Source organism: Chiloscyllium plagiosum, unplaced genomic scaffold (assembly GCF_037043375.1).
Source record: "Chiloscyllium plagiosum isolate Xiang-an unplaced genomic scaffold, Cpla_swu_hap1 HiC_scaffold_3, whole genome shotgun sequence".
NCBI lineage: Eukaryota > Metazoa > Chordata > Chondrichthyes > Orectolobiformes > Hemiscylliidae > Chiloscyllium > Chiloscyllium plagiosum.
Window position 1 is genome coordinate 154,708,173 of NW_028270141.1, and position 16,796 is coordinate 154,724,968.

General features: G+C 42.5%; 1 protein-coding gene across 1 annotated transcript in view; it reads right to left on the reverse strand.

Annotated features, from left to right (window-relative positions):
• LOC122540182 (dynein axonemal heavy chain 8-like) overlaps nucleotides 1-16,796 on the reverse strand; it is a 1,370,012-nt gene that overhangs the window by 538,207 nt on the left and 815,009 nt on the right. Inside the window, exons 47-48 of the mRNA XM_087976825.1 lie at nucleotides 7,864-7,971; nucleotides 2,993-3,127 (exon numbers count right to left, since the gene is read on the reverse strand). Of these exons, the coding sequence (XP_087832951.1) occupies nucleotides 2,993-3,127; nucleotides 7,864-7,971 (243 nt within the window). The remainder of the gene's footprint in view (nucleotides 1-2,992; nucleotides 3,128-7,863; nucleotides 7,972-16,796) is intronic.

The following is a 16,796-nucleotide window of genomic DNA, read 5'->3' on the forward strand; positions in this document are numbered from 1 at the left end:
TGAGAGGCATGGATTGAGTCAATAGCCAGTGACTTTTCACCAGGGCAGGATTGACTGGCATGAGGGGTCATAGTTTTAAGATATTAGGAGGAAGGTATAGAGGGGACGTCAGAGGTAGATTCTTTACACAGAGACACAGAGAGCTGTAAATGCATGGAATGCGTTGCCAGCGATGGTGGTGGAAGCAGAGTCATTAGGGACATTTCAGTGACTGCTGGACATGCACATGGACAGCAGTGAATTGAGGGGTGCGTAGGTTAGGTTATTTTATTTTAGATTCTTTTCTTTTCTCTTTCCTCTGCTTTTAACCGTAATTCAAACTGTTTCAGTTCCCTTTCATGTCGAAGCTGCTTCATCTGTGGTTGAATTATAGCAATTTGCAAAGATTCCAATGACGTTTCTAGCAAATTTAAATCTCAAGCTATTGCTGTAATTACCTCTCCTTTTCTCACACATAAAGGTAACCCCAAGTCCAGCTTGTCTGCCAATTACATCAGCTTTGCCTTGCTCTCCTTTTGTTAAACTCCCAAAAGTCACTTCTTCCACCCCCAGAAAACTCTTCATGACTGAGACACATTCCTAACTTGTGTCTTGTAGATATTAGACAGGGTTTTGGGAGTCAGGAGGTGAGCTACTAGCTGCAATATCTTCAGTCTCTGACCTGCTCTTGTCGCCACAGTATTTATATGGTGAGTCCAGATCAGCTTTTGGTCATTGGTAATTCTCAGATGGTGCTGGTGGAGATTCAGTGATGGTAACATTACTGAAAATCATGGGACGGTGACGAGATTCTCTTTAGTTGAAGATGGTCATTGTCTTGCAATTGCGCAAATGTTACTTGCACCTTGCCTTGCTATATTTCTAGTCACAATGATACATGACTTGGAGGGGGAGTTACAGGGAGTGCTTCTGTTGTCCTGGATCGAAATAGTTTCAAGAATTTGGAAGATCATCTTGTCAGTGCATTGGTGAGTCACTGGACAGCAGCTGTGACAGAGAGCAGGAGAATCGCTTCCTGAAGATGGGCTCATGCCCGAAACGTCGATTCTCCTGCTCCTTGGATGCTGCCTGACCTGCTGCGCTTTTCCAGCAACACATTTTCAGCTCTGATCTCCAGCATCTGCAGCCCTCACTTTCTCCTCCAGCTGTGACAGAGAGTCTTGTGTCACATTGTAGAATCTCCAGTCATTTCTCTGTTTTAAAACTGATTTTAAATTCCCATAAACAACACTTTTAAAATCAATTATCATTTTTTTTTTGTGCACATCTTCCTCTTACTCCAGAAAATTGATTGCTGGGCCTCTTGCTGAGATATTTGTATCATCGATAGTCATAGGTGAAGTGCCGGAAGACAGGAGGTTGGCTATCGTGGTACCACTGTTTAAGAAGGAAGGTAAAGACAAGCTGGGGAACATAGACCAGTGAGCCTGACCTTGGTGGTGGGCAAGTTGTTGGAGGGAATCCTGAGGGACAGGATGTACATGTATTTGGAAGGGCAAAGACTGATTAGGGATAGTCAACATGGCTTTGTGCGTGGGAAATCATGTCTCACAATCTTCATTGAGTTTTCTGAAGAAGTAACAAAGAGGATTGATGAGGGCAGAGCAGTAGATGTGATCTATATGGACTTCAGTAAGGCGTTCAACAAGGTTCCCCATGGAAGACTGATTAGCAAGGTTAGATCTCTAGTATATAGAGAGAACTAGCCACTTGTATACAGAACTGGCTCAAAGGTAGAAGACAGAGGGTGGTAGTGGAGGGTTGGCTTTCAGACTGGAGGCCTGTGACCAGTGGAGTGCCACAAGGATCGGTGCTGGGCTCTCTACTCTTTGTCATTTATATAAATGATTTGGATACGAGCATAAGAGAAACAGTTAGTCAGTTTGCAGATGACAGCAAAATTGGAGGTGTAGTGGACAGCAAAGAGGGTTACCTCACATTACAACAGGATCTTGACCGGATGGACCAATGGGCTGAGAAGTGACAGATGGAGTTTAATTCAGATAAGTGCGAGGTGCTGCATTTTGGGAAAGCAAATCTTAGCAGGACTTATGCACTTAATGATAAGGTCCTAGGAGTGTTGCTGAAAAAAGAAACCTTGGAGTGCAGGTTCATAGCTCCTTGAAAGTGGAGTCGCAGGTAGATAGGATAGTAAAGAAGGCATTTGGTATGCTTTCTTTTATTGGTCAGAGTATTGAGTACAGGAGTTGGGAGGTCATGTTGCGGCTGTACAGGACATTGGATAGGCCGCTGTTAGAATATTGCATGCAATTCTGGTCTCCTTCTTATTGGAAAGATGTTGTGAAACTTGAAAGTGTTCAGAAAAGATTTACAAGGATGTTGCCAGGGTTGGAGGATTTGAGCTATAGGGAGAGTCTGAACAGACGGGGGCTGTTTTCCCTGGAGCATCAAAGGCCGAGGGGTGACCTAATAGGGGTTTACAAAATTATGAGGGGCATGGATAGGTTAATAGGCAAAGTCTTTTCCCTGGGGTGTGGGAGTCCAGAACGAGAGGGCATATGTTTAGGGTGAGAGGGGAAAGATATAAAAGAGACCTAAGGGGCAACTTTTTCACACAGAGGATGGTACGTGTATGGAATGAACTGTCAGAGGAAGTGGTGGAGGCTGGTACAATTGCAACATTTAAGAGACATTTGGATGGGTATATGAATAGGATGGGTTTGGAGGGATATGGGCCGGGTGCTGGCAGGTGGGACTAGATTAGGTTGGGATATCTGGTCGGCATGGATGGGTTGGACCGAAGGGTCTGTTTCCATGCTGTACATCTCTATGACTCTATGACTCTAAATTATTACCACTGGGGTTCTGATCTTATCTTAGAGCAATTTAATGATAATTTTCTCCTTGACCTGAGCTTTTTCTTTGCTCTCTTCATTCTCTACTACCTTCAGCTTGATCTGTCCTCTGAAACTGATTGGAGAAGAATCTATCCGTCAAAACATTAATGAGAAAAGCTCTCAATTCTACTCACCAGTTTGGACAGATTCATGTCTCTCAAAACTCTCATGACAATTGTTTGTTCACTATCTTCTGGTCGTGCTCTCTTCTGAGCTCCTAGAGTCCTCAAAACAGAAAGAATGTTTCTCAAGCCGAAGTCATAATGGACCTAAGAATGAATTTAACAAGCATTAAAATTACTGACTGAACAATTCCTTAAAGGATGTTACTTGCTTCAGATTCAAACAAAAGAGATCCATCAGCATGAAGGAAATCAGTGTGATTGTCATGGTGCTATCAGTTCCAAACACAAGTGAGAATGGCAACTGGATTCTGTCTTCATGCCCACGGGGAGAGATACCAGCAAGGGAGAATGTTATCCTGGTGATGCACAAAAAGTCACAAAAAACTGGTGACAACTCTCCTGTCTGAATCTGATGTTTAGGTGTGTAAGGATATTTCTGGGGATAAAAGTGGTAATATGAATTTGATTCCTTTAATGATTACTGTATTGAAACCTTTCCAATTCTTGCTTTGTCTAATGTAATGTAACTTTTTTTTTCTTGTTTAATAAACATTTTATTCCTTATATTAAAAGTACACCAACAGCCTCCTGAGAATGTTTTAAAAAAAAAGCAAAGTTAGGATCGAACAAACCAGGTTTCACACTGGGATCTGACTCATTCAGCATTAACATCAGTTCAGATAACAGTACAAAGCATCAGTGATTTCTCTCCCATTACGCTGAAATGTAGCACACATCAACCTTTTTTTTCTGAATGGAACACCTTCTGTGCCATGAAATTGAATAGAAGATGACTGAAAAGATTAAGGCTTCAGCCATGCTTTGGTTTCAGAAAGATGCAACACTCCTTCACCTGTGTCTAAACTAATAACCTGAAGAAGGGCTTATGCCCAAAACGTCGATTCTCCTGTTCCCTGGATGCTGCCTGACCTGCTGCGCTTTTCCAGCAACACATTTCCAGCTCTGATCTCCAGCATCTGCAGACCTCACTTTCTCCTCTAAACTAATATTCAAAGACAAAGCTTTTCACTGTGCCTTGGTACACATGACAATAAATTCAATTCAATTCAATTCAATTCAATTCCTGTTATTATCCATGGTATCTGCATACCAGAAATTCTTTTGTGAGTGTACCACTGCCTCGAAAAAAAAACATTTCTTTTACTTATAATCTAATTCTTGGACATTTGCAAATTGGAATGGTCTGGTTTTAAAATTTTGTCCAATAAATGGAAATCTTCTGGTACAATGGCAAGCCATCTATTATATCATGCATCGTGCTCAGCAACTTTGCAGGCTTGTCTCTGATGATGCATTTTCCCAAAACATAATGGGCGCGTAACATGGTTAGTGACTGTGACTGTGCCCCATTCCAACCAGGTCTGTTTTTTCACTGGCAATTAGCAACATGTTGACTGGCCAAGTATCTAACCCCAATCCTATCCCTACCTTAGCAGTATAAAAGATTTTCCTTGCACATCCCCCTTAAACTTTCCCCTCTCACCTTAAACCCATGCTCCCTTGTATTTGACATTCCCATTCTGGGAAAAATGTTGCAAATATTCCTTCCACGTGTGAGTAAAAGTCACCAGGTCATCAATGTAAACCACACAATTGAGTAAACCAGAAATGATTTTATTGGTTAGTCTATGAAATGTGGCTAGCGTGTTTTTCATACTACGTGGTACGATTTCAAATTGATACAGTCCATTCGGTGTTACAAAAGCCAAAATTGTCATCACTCTTTCAGATAAAGGTACTTGCCAGTACCCTCTGAGTAAGTCCAACTTATAAGCACAGGTTGCTTGTCCCACCTTTTCAGTACAGTCTTCCAAAAGTGGCATTGGATATGCATCAAACTTAGCAACTGCATTGACTTTGCAATAGACCACAAATAACCATTGGGTACCATCTGGTTTTGGCACCATTACAATGGGTGACCTCCATTCATTGCAAATTCATTACATTTGATTATGTCATCTTGGAGCATGTGTTCAATCTCCTTTTGAGCCTGTGCCATCTTTAGAGGGTTAAGTCTATAAGGATGTTGCTTAACTGGAAATGCATTCTCTATATCCACATTATGCACATTTAGATTAGTACTTCCCAGCTTATTTACATATATCTCCCCATACTATAGAAATAATTCTGACAGGTCATTTTGATTTTCCTCTGGAAGGTAACTCAATAATTTATCCCATTTTTTGAAAATATTCTCAATGCCCAATTTAATTTGAGGAATGTCCAATTCAGAATCTTGTGAACTTGGTTCTTCATTCTATTATCAGTGTGTAACCATTAACACAGTCTCCTTTGACTTTCCTTCCCTATCAAAATGCCTTTTGAGCACATTCATATGACACACTCTGTGAGATTTCTTCCTGTCTGGAGTCCCTATCAAATAGTTCACCTCACTCAACTTGATAAGGTCTACTAATAAGTTCACCTATCTCTGGAAGTAACTCTAGTGCTTTAGCTCTGTTAGCAAAATTGTGAGTTTTTGATTTCTTGTCTGCTTCCTGTTTCATTATATGCTGTGACATTTTTAAAAAGCTATCTAGCTAACTCCCCCACTCTATTTAATCATTCCCTAAAATTTGACACATAGTCCAAATATATGGTCTCTGAATTCTGATTCACCAATTTCTCCTTAATTAATTTTTGTGGTCCTCTTACTTCATGCCCAAAAAATAATTCAAACAGGCTGAATTTGGGTGATTCGTTTGGTTAATCTCTAATGGCAAAAAGTACAAACAAAATTATTTTATTCTAATCATCTGGATAGTCTTGACTATATGCCCAAAACATGGTCTTTAACATCTGATACCAGGAGGAGAAATCAAAGATTAAAGAAAGAAAATTGAACTAAAATTATCAGAGACAATATTTGATCAAATGAGTGAGACAAAATTGGCAAAACAGGAACACGTGGAGGATAACATGGATATTTTTAGCTCAGAGAAATTAACTGAGTTACAACAGAAAGATGAAAAAGATAAATTGTATCAAAAAGCATACATGAAGTAAGAAATTGAGTATATCCCTGAGCACTACTATCTTAAAAATGTTGTCTTAATGGGAAAATGGAGATAATCATATCTTCAGCCAAATGAGAAATGGGCAGAAGTTCATCAGTGGGTTACAGGAAGGAGGTGTTGTGGGCAGCATATGTACTCCCAGTAGGAGGTCATTTAGGGTAAGATAAACTCATACTAAAATGCAAAAGCATTTTTACTGGCCTGGACTGCACAAAGATGGAGTTGAATTTTACCAGACATGTCATACATGTCAGGTAATTGGCAAACCACAGGTAGTTATAAAACCCTTACCTTTAATAACCATTCCTGCATTTGAGGAACTTTTTACAAGAGTCTTAATGGATTGTGTAGGATCCCTACTTAAAACAAACATTTAACAATAATGGGCATGTCCTCTAGATTCCCAGAGGCCATTCCATTATGCAATATCATAGATCGTCACAAAAGATTCATCCACAACTACTTTCTGTCTCCTATGATCAGGTCCATTTTGTATCCAACCTGCCAACTCACCATGGAATCCATGCAAATTAATCTTCTGGACTAGCCTACCTTGTCAAATGCTTTAGCAAAGTCCATGTAGACAACATCCACTGCCCTATCCTTATCAATCATCTTCATCCCTTCCTCAAAGATACAATCAAATTCATGAGACAAGATATCCCCCCACCTCCTGCTGACTATCTCCCATAAATCCACTCTTCTCCAAATGTGCATAAATCCTGTCCCTAAATATCTTCTTCAATAATTTCTCTACCATTGATGTAAGGCTCACCAGTCTATAAATTCCTGGTTTATTCCTGCTGCCTATCTTAAGCAAATGAACAACATTGACTATTCTCCAGTCTTCCAGGACCGTTGACGTTCAGCTAAAGAGGATACAATATCTCTGTCAAGGTCCTAGCAATCGCTTCCTTTTTTTTTAAGTAACCTGGGATAGATCCCATCAGGGCCCGGGGACTTAACTACCTTAATGCTTTTTTTCTAAACATCCCACACCACCTCCTTTTTAATGCTCACAGGCTTCCTCACTTTGCTCTTACCATCGTCCATGTCCTTCTCCTTGGTGAATACCAATGTGAAGTACTTATTAAGGACCTCAACCACTTCCTCTGACTCCAAGCATAGATTCTCTTCTTTGGCCTTGAGCAGACCCTTTTCCTATGCACTTTCTTGATTCTAACATACACATAAAATGCCTTGGGATTGGGCTTAATCTTGTTTGCCAAGAACATTTCATGGCCCTATTCTATTTCTCCTAATTTATTATCTAAGTTCTTCACTGCTTTCGTTGTTGTCCAGTTATCATTTTTGTTTCTATCCAATCTGAACTCCCTCTCAAGTTCCCATCTCCTCTTTTTGCATTTTCTAGACAGGATATCCGTGAGGCAATCCTGCACATTGTCAGGTAAATAGCAGTGTTATAACGATAATGGAACATTTTGGTTTGCAATGTAACTAATCCCAGAGCGCACATATTTAGTGTTATGGGTGAGATAAAATGAAGATCTGTAGCTATTTCTGTCTGTATAATATAAATAATTTTCTGAGAATGAAAACATTCTTGTGAAGGTCCCTAGTCTAACTAGATAAATGTTTCTGTAGCTTATCTGCTAATTAATGTGGACATACAACATATGGGAAATGACATTCATTCCAAAGGTTCAAAAGCATAAGGGAAAAAAAGTTAATTGAATTAGATGGAGGAGTGAAAGATAAATCTGCTGAAAAATAAAATTAGCATTTTGAGTGTGAGCAAATGGATTCATAAGATGTTAAACCTAAGTATTCATTATTTCTTCAATCTTTGCATCTCAATTCTAGTTGAAGTGTGTTACATACCTGCTTTGTGAGTTGCTCTTCACAGAGCTTGTAAAGTACGAAGAATTTCTGAGCTAGCAATACGTTATCCAAAAATCCAACACTAGCAAGCTTGACCCTTATAATAATCTGAAACAGTCAGAGGGAATTATATTATGAAACAATTTTTCATCTTGGAATTAAATAAAAATATACATATAGTTGCATTTGATTAAATAAAGTAAAATGCAAAATTACTGAACAAGCATAGCATAAATTTAGCCTGCTATCTATTCCCTTGTAAGCCCAATCACATTACTTTCCTAAATTCCATATTTATTCATCTTGCCCTTGAAATAACTCCAGAGAGGCTGGTAGGAGAAAGTGAGGTCTGCAGGTGCTGGATCACAAAGTTGAAACTTTATTGCTGGAACAGCACAGCAGGTCAGGCAGCATCCAGGGAACAGGAGATTCGACGTTTCGGGCACAGGCCCTTCTTCAGGAATGAGCAGAGAGTGTTCAGCAGGAGAAGATAAAAGGTAGGGAGGAGGGACTTGGAGGAGGGGCATTGGAAATGTGATAGGACAAATGTCTCATTTATCATTGGACGTCAGGTATTTGAAAGAAAAATGACAACATTTACTGTATTTCCTATTTAGATTGAACATATGGTGTAGAGATCAAAGAGTACATATCATAATGAAATTCTTATGCACTACAGAGATAGGGAAAATTCCATCAATACTCCAGCCCACCTATCACATTTCCAACGCCCCTCCTCCAAGTCCCTCCTCCCTACCTTTTATCTTCTCCTGCTGAACACTCTCTGCTCATTCCTGAAGAAGGGCCTGTGCCCGAAACGTCGAATCTCCTGTTCCCTGGATGCTGCCTGACCTGCTGTGCTGTTCCAGCAATAAAGTTTCAACAGAGAGGCTGGTACCCCATAACCATATCGTTCTAATTTACATGTGACATTGATCCTGCTTCCTTAGAGCCAGCTCTCAGAGAAAGCAGAACCTCTGACACTCCTGTTTTTACTTGTCAGCCAGAGCTACTTGATTGGGCCAGATTAACAGCCACAATCAGGGAACTCATATTCCAAGAAGCTCACTTGGCTGACCTCATTACGATCATTACATCCTGGCCCCTTTGAGTCTGGGGACATAGCGTGGTTCTTTTTCCTGGAGCTTGTCCTGGGTATTTTAGCACTGGGTCAGGCTTCTCTGTCCCTGCTTCTGGTACGAGTGGCGTGTAATGCACAACTGTTTGACTCTTGTGCCCGGTGTGTCTCGGAAGAAATTCATTCTCTACTTCAGGTGGCAAGGATGTCAAGGCAGCGTCCATCACAAATTCTGAAGTCTCTTCAATGCCTGCCAGGGAGGGAGAACCCAGGGGTTCTGCCAGCCTTTCTGATTATTCTGAGGACCCAGGCACATTTTGCTCCCATCCTATTTGTGAATTTGAAGCTTTTATAGGTCTACATGATTGTTCAGGACTGTTGCACCCACCCAAACTTCAGGCATCACTGGGCCTGATCTCGCATCAATCATGCCTCTTACCCATACAGGGCTATTCCCTTGGTTCTTACACCAAACATTGTCCCCTGAAGTAAACTATCTCTCTCACTTAATGGGATCCTGTGTCTGGTATTGGCATTCCTGATTCTGTTTCAGGCCGTTAAGGCAAGGTTTTCCAGACTGAACCCATCATGCTGCCGCTGCCAAAGCTGACACTGAAACTGCCACATAGCCACCCTAGCCAGGAGGAACAGACTGGACCCACCATGCTGCTGATGCTGAAGGTATCGCTCAAGCTGTCACCACTTTGGTCACTGCTGAAGCCGCCACATCACCGCCATAGGCACAAGGAATGAACTGGAATCACCATGCCACCACCACTGAAACTGCCACACTGCCACCAGGAAGAAAGGACCAGACCCACCAAGTCATCAACCATGAAGCAGAAGCTGAAGCTGTGACCAATATGGCTCCAAGGAGCAGACATCCAGCTCTACCAGACTGCCACAGCAAGCCCATGCAACTGCCTTCCTCCACTGTGTCTACAGAAAAGGAACGGTGAATTTAGATATAAAAAAGAAATGAAGAAACAGAAATAGCAGAAAGAAGAATGTGACTGAGCAGGCACAGCAGCCTGAACATTTCCTACCCTGCCAATGACGCCACTGTGAAATTTTGAAGCTTGGTATCGAGTGAATCTGTAGGCTGTTTCTTTAAGCCTGCCTTCAAGTTGGACTGTTCTTTCTGCCAGACCAATGGATGATGGATAGTATAGAACTGTCCTTATATGTCAAATGCCATTCAACTTTAGAAATACACAAATTCCCTGTTGGTCAATGATGGCTCGTTATCTGTGACCAACCCTTCTGGGCATCCATGTATTGCAAAAGACGTGCATTGTTTTCTTTTGTCATCCTTGTATTTGATGAACGACCTCTATGCACTTCCAGCTACTCTGAGTGGGCATCCAGAATGACTTGGGACATGGAGCCCATGACAGCACCTGATATGTAACCGAGTCCGACCATGGGAGAGCTGCTGGTGGTGATTTTATCCTTGTTGGTGTTCTGGGCATGGCCGTACCAACACAGCTATGTCTGCATCCAATCCTGACCACAAGACATAACTTCATGCCAACATCTTTATTTTGGAAACCTCTGGATGACCCTGATGGAGTTCAGCCGGTAACTGGCAGCGACCTTTTCTTGGGACAATCACTGTTGCTTCCCATAATAATATGCACCCTCAACTGTGATCTTTCATTTTATTGACATATGTATTTTACTTGAGGAATACAATCAAATATGGAAAAGCTTTTATTTGTTGTCATGAAATGGTGCTATTTTGAATAATTTAAGAACAAGGGAAAAAAACTAAAATAATGCTTGAAGAGAGGCCATCACTGGTGATGATGTCTACACCACTATCTCTCTACCATCACTTTACTGCCATCTACACCAGACGCAATCAAAATTAAAGTCACTAATCCTCAGGCCCATCTTTGCCACCAGACCAATCTGGTCTCTCTGGGTTCAAAAGGGTTTCAATTCTGGTTGCGATGGCCCCTTGGTTTCCCCCATCGTCAGCAGTTTTTTCAATTTTGCCAGAACCAGATCTTTCTGCATTCAAAGCAGACTCCTCCAGTGGCAGAATTCCAGTGGTGTATTTGTAAGCTGGAGGTGCTCAATGTATCTGCATTTGCTACTTAGCTTCCCAGACAATGTTCCCACTTGTAATTACATGTACTTCATAGCAGAGCCCACCTCAGAATTTGGTAAACAGATACGGGCAGCACAGCCTTGACCTTTTTCTAGTGGGCCGAGAGGGGTTTGTGGTCCATTATTATTTCAAATTTACAGCCATAAAGGTACTGGAAGAATTTCCTCCCTCCAAACATGACATCCAAACTTTCCTTCTCTTTCTAGGCGTCTTTATGCTCTACATTAGCCAGAGCGTTCTAAGAATGTAAGTGGATTGTGATCCATGTACACAACTGTCTCTGACATGTTCGATCATGGAGTATTTCCTTTGGTGGATATTGATCTTCTTCAAAAAGTAACCAACTGGCAGTTCAATCCCATCCTCATCTTCCGGTAGGAGTACAGCTCCAACTCCTATGTCACTAACATTAATGGTGACTTTAAAAGGTTTTGAACAGTTTGGTGTTTGATATGGCTTTCAAATGGTCAAATGTCTCTTGGCATGGTTCTGTCCACTGAAACTTTTGTGTTCTTCTTCAGCAAATCGGTTAACGGTACCACTACACTGCTAAAGTTTCAAACAAACTTCCGATAGAATCCACTAAGTCCTAAGAATCAAACCACCTCTTTCTTTGAGGTTGGTCATGGAAATTCCTCGATGGCCTTTGTCTTTGAGTTCCGTGGAGTCAACCTTCCATGACTGATGTTATGTCCCAAGAATGTCACCTCTGCTTTTGTGAATTCTGTTTATTTAAGTTTATCACCAGTTTTGCTTCTCTTGGCCGTTCAAAGAGCTCTGCCAACTGTACCATGTGATCTTTCCAGGACTTATTAAAGATAACTACATCTTCCTGCACAGTTTGTTAACCCAGCCACAATTCTGTTCATGAGCCTTTGGAATATGATGGGTGCGTTCTTCATTCCAAATGGCATCACTTTAAACAGACATAGCCCATTTGGGGTTACAAACACAGAAATTTCTTTCACCAACTCTGATAAAGTTACCTGCCAGTAATTACACATTGAGTCCAGGTTCGTGATTTAACTGGCTTGTCCAACTGTCTCGATACTAGGAATTGGATATCAGTCCAATTTTGCAATTGACATTCGATTATCCATGCAGGATTGTTGAGTCCCATCTGGTTTGTGAAAAAACATGACTTGCTCTGGCTTGGTTTGATGATGTCCTCATCGAGCATGGCCTCCACCTCCATCTGGACCTGTCTGGCTTTGAAAGGATTAAGCCAATAGACATGTTGTTTTATCGGAGCGGTATTCCTTAAGTCTGCCTCATGTACAATAGCATTATTCCTCCCCATCTGATTCTTACATATGTCCTCATACTGCAGTAACAAATCTTTCAACTACATTCAATGATCCTGAGACAGATAGTTTACTAACCTATCCCACTCGTCAAATTTGTTTTTGAGGCACATCAAAATCCACATCATCTGGATTTGATTCCTCACTCTCCAGTTCTTTCTCTCCAGTATGATGTGGTTTCAATAAGTTCACATGACATACCTGATACCTATTTTTTTCTACCTGGCAACTTTACTAATTAGTTCACCTGACTCAACTTTTCCTCAATTTGATAGGGACCGCTAAACCTGGCTTTGAAGCGATCTCCTATCACTGGTCATAGTACGAAAACGTCATCCCCTTGGAAAAACATCCAAGTCTAAGAGCTTTTATCTGCTACCTGCTTCATTCTGCACTGTGCTTCTTTCGGTGCTGTTTAGCTAACTCACCTACTCGATTTAATCTCTCCATCACCTCTGATACATTAGCTAAATGTGAGATCTCCGACTTTGGTCCTGTCAATTTTTCTTAACTAATTTCAAAGGGCCTCTCACTTCATGACCAAATATTAACTCGGAGTGAACTAAGTAAATTTGTTTGGGGCATCTCTAATGGCAAACAATACGAATGAGATACCTTTATCCCAATTATTCGGGTAGTCTTGACAGTATGCTCTCAACATGGTCTTCAAGGTCTGGTGTAACCTTTTTAAAGCTCCCTGGGATTCAGAATGACACGCACTGGATTGAAAGTGCTGTATACCTAAGCTGCCCATAACCTCCTTAAACAGCCTAGCAGTAAAATTTGAACCTTGGTCCGACTGAATCTCTCTGGATAGCCCATATCATGTGAAGAAAGCTACAAACTCCTCTACCACCTTTTCTGCCTTGATACTCCGCAATGGAATTGCCTCCAGAAATCTGGTAGACACATCCATTATGGTTAACAAGTAGAACATAGAACAATACAGCACAGAACAGGGCCTTTGGCCCACGATGTTGTGCCGAACATTTGTCCTAGCTTAATTTATCCATGTACCTATCCAATTGCCACTTAAAGGTCACCAATGATTCTGACTCTGCCACTCCCATAGGCAGCGCATTCCATGCCCCCACCACTCTCTGGGTAAAGAACCTACCCCTGACATCTCCCCTATACCTTTCACCCTTCACCTTAAATTTATGTCCCCTTGTAACACCCTGTTGTACCCAGGGAAAAAGTCTCTGACTGTCTACTCTATCTATTCCTCTGATCATCTTATAAACCTCTATCAAGTCACCCCTCATCCTTCGCCGTTCCAATGAGAAAAGGCCTAGCACTCTCAACCTATCCTTGTACGACCTATTCTCCATTCCAGGCAACATCCTGGTAAACCTCCTCTGCACCCTCTCCAAAGCTTCCACATCTTTCCTAAAGTGAGGCGACCAGAACTGCACACAGTACTCCAAATGTGGCCTTACCAAGATCCTGTACAGCTGCAACATCACCTCACTACTCTTGAATTCAATCCCCCTGTTAATGAACGCTAATACACCATAGGCCTTCTTACAAGCTCTATCCACCTGAGTGGCAATTTCAAAGATCTATGAACATAGACCCCAAGGTCCTTTTGCTCCTCCACCTTATGAAGAACCCTACCATTAACCCTGTATTCCGCATTCTTATTGGTCCTTCCAAAATGGACAACCTCACACTTGACAGGGTTGAACTCCATCTGCCACTCCTCAGCCCAGCTCTGCATCATATCTAAGTCCCTTTGCAGCCAACAACAGCCCTCCTCACTATCCACAACTCCACCAATCTTCGTATCGTCTGCAAATTTACTGACCCACCCTTCGACTCCCTCTTCCAAGCCATTAATAAAAATTACAAACAGCAGAGGACCCAGAACTGATCCCTGCGGAACTCCACTTGTAACTGGGCTCCAGGCTGAATATTTACCATCCACCACCACTCTCTGACTTCGACCGGTTAGCCAGTTCTCTATCCAACTGGCCAAATTTCCCACTATCCCATGCCTCCTGACTTTCCGCATAAGCCTACCATGGGGAACCTTATCAAATGCCTTACTAAAATCCATGTACACTACATCCACTGCTCTACCCTCATCCACATGCTTGGTCACGTCCTCAAAGAATTCAATAAGACTTGTAAGGCAAGACCTACCCTTCACAAATCCGTGCTGGCTGTCCCTAATCAAGCAGTGTCTTTCCAGATACTCATAAATCCTATCCCTCAGTATTGTTTCCATTACTTTGCCTACCACCGAAGTAAGACTAACTGGCCTGTAATTCCCGGGGTTATCCCTATTCCCTTTTTTGAACAGGGGCACAACATTCGCTACTCTCCAGTCCCCTGGTACCACCTCCATTGACAGTGAAGATGAAAAGATCATTGCCAATGGCTCTGCAATTTCCTCTCTTGCTTCCCACATAATCCTAGGATATATCCCGTCAGGCCCGAGGGACTTGTCTATCCTCAAGTTTTTCAAAATGCCCAACACATCTTCCTTCCTAACAAGTATCTCCTCTAGCTTACCAGTCCGTTTCATACTCTCCTCTTCAACAATACGGTCCCTCTCATTTGTAAATACTAAAGAAAAGTACTCATTCAAGACCTCTCCTATCTCTTTCGACTCAATACACAGTCTTCCACTATTGTCCTTGATCGGACCTACCCCCGTTCTCGTCATTCTTATGTTTCTCACATACGCATAAAAGGCCTTGCGGTTATCCTTGATCCTAACCACCAAAGATTTTTCATGCCCTCTCTTAGCTCTCCTAATCCTTTTCTTCAGCTCCCTCCTGACTATTCTGTATCTCTCCAACGCTCTGTCTGAACCTTGTTTCCTCAACCTTATGTAAGCATCCTTCTTCCTCCTTAGAAGAGATTCAACCTCCCTTGTCAACCAAGGTTCCCTCACACGACCATCTCTTTCCTGCCTGACAGGTACATACATATCAAGGACACGTTGTATCTGTTCCTTGAAAAAGTTCCACATTTCAACGACATCCTTCCCTGACAGCCTATGCTCCCAACTTATGCTCCTCAGATCCTGTCTTGCAGCATCGTATTTACCCTTCCCCAAATTGTAAAACCTACCCTGTTGCACGCACCTATATCTCTCCATAACCAAGGTGAAAGTCACAGAATTGTGATCACCATCACCAAAATGCCCATCACTAGTCCCGGTTTGTTACCAAGTACCAAATCCAATATGGCCTCCGCTCTGGTCGGACAATCTACATACTGAGTTAGAAAAGCTTCCTGGACACACTGCACAAACACCACGCCGTCCAATCTACTTGATCTAAAGAGCTTCCAATCAATATTTGGGAAGTTGAAATCTCCCATGACTACTACCCTGTTGCTTCTGCACCTTTCCAAAATCTGTTTCCCAATCTGTTTCTCCACATTTCTGCTGCTATTGGGGGGCCTATAGTAAACACCCAACAAGGTGACTGCTCCTTTCCTATTTCTGACTTCAGCCCATACTACCTCCAAAGGCAGATCTCCCTCGAACTGCCTTTCTGCAGCCGTTATACCATTTCTAATTAGCAACGCCGCACCCCCTCCTTTTTTACCACCCTCCCTAATCTTACTGAAACATCTGTAACCAGGAACATCCAACAACCATTCCTGTCCCTCTTCTGTCCACGTTTCCGTGATGGCCACAACATCATAGTCCCAAGTACCGATCCACGCCTTAAGTTCACCCACCTTATTTCTGATACTCCTTGCGTTGAAGTATACACACTTGAACCCATCTCTGTGTCCGCAAGTATTCCCTGTCAGTGCTACCTTCTCCACAGCCTCCCTACATTCTTGGACATCCTGAAAAACAGCTAACCTACTTGCTGGACAAGTCCAGATCCCATCCCCCTGCCAAATTAGTTTAAACCCCCCCGAAGAGTGCTAGCAAACCTACCCCCCAGGATATTGGTGCCCTTCTGGTTCAGGTGCAACCTGTCCTTCTTGTACAGGTCCCACCTTCCCCAGAATGCAGTCCAATTGTCCAAATATCTGAAGCCCTCCCTCCTACACCATCCTTGCAGCCACGTGTTCAACTGCACTCTCTCCCTATTCCTTGCCTCACTGTCACGTAGCACCGGCAACAACCCAGAGATGACGACTCTGTACGTCCTAGCTTTTAGCTTCCAGCCTAACTCCCTGAGCTCCTGAATGACCTCCTCACCCCTCATCCTACCTATGTCATTGGTGCCAATGTGCACCACGACTTCTGGCTGCACATCCTTCCCCTTAAGGATTCTGAAGACACGGTCTGAGACATCTCGGACCCTGGCACCTGGGAGGCAACAAACCAACCGAGAGTCTCGCCCATGTCCACAGAACCGCCTGTCTGTCCCTCTAACTATAGAGTCTCCTATAACTAGCGCTCTCCTCCTCTCCCCCTTTCCCTTCTGAGCCTCAGAGCCGGACCTCATGCCAGAGACCC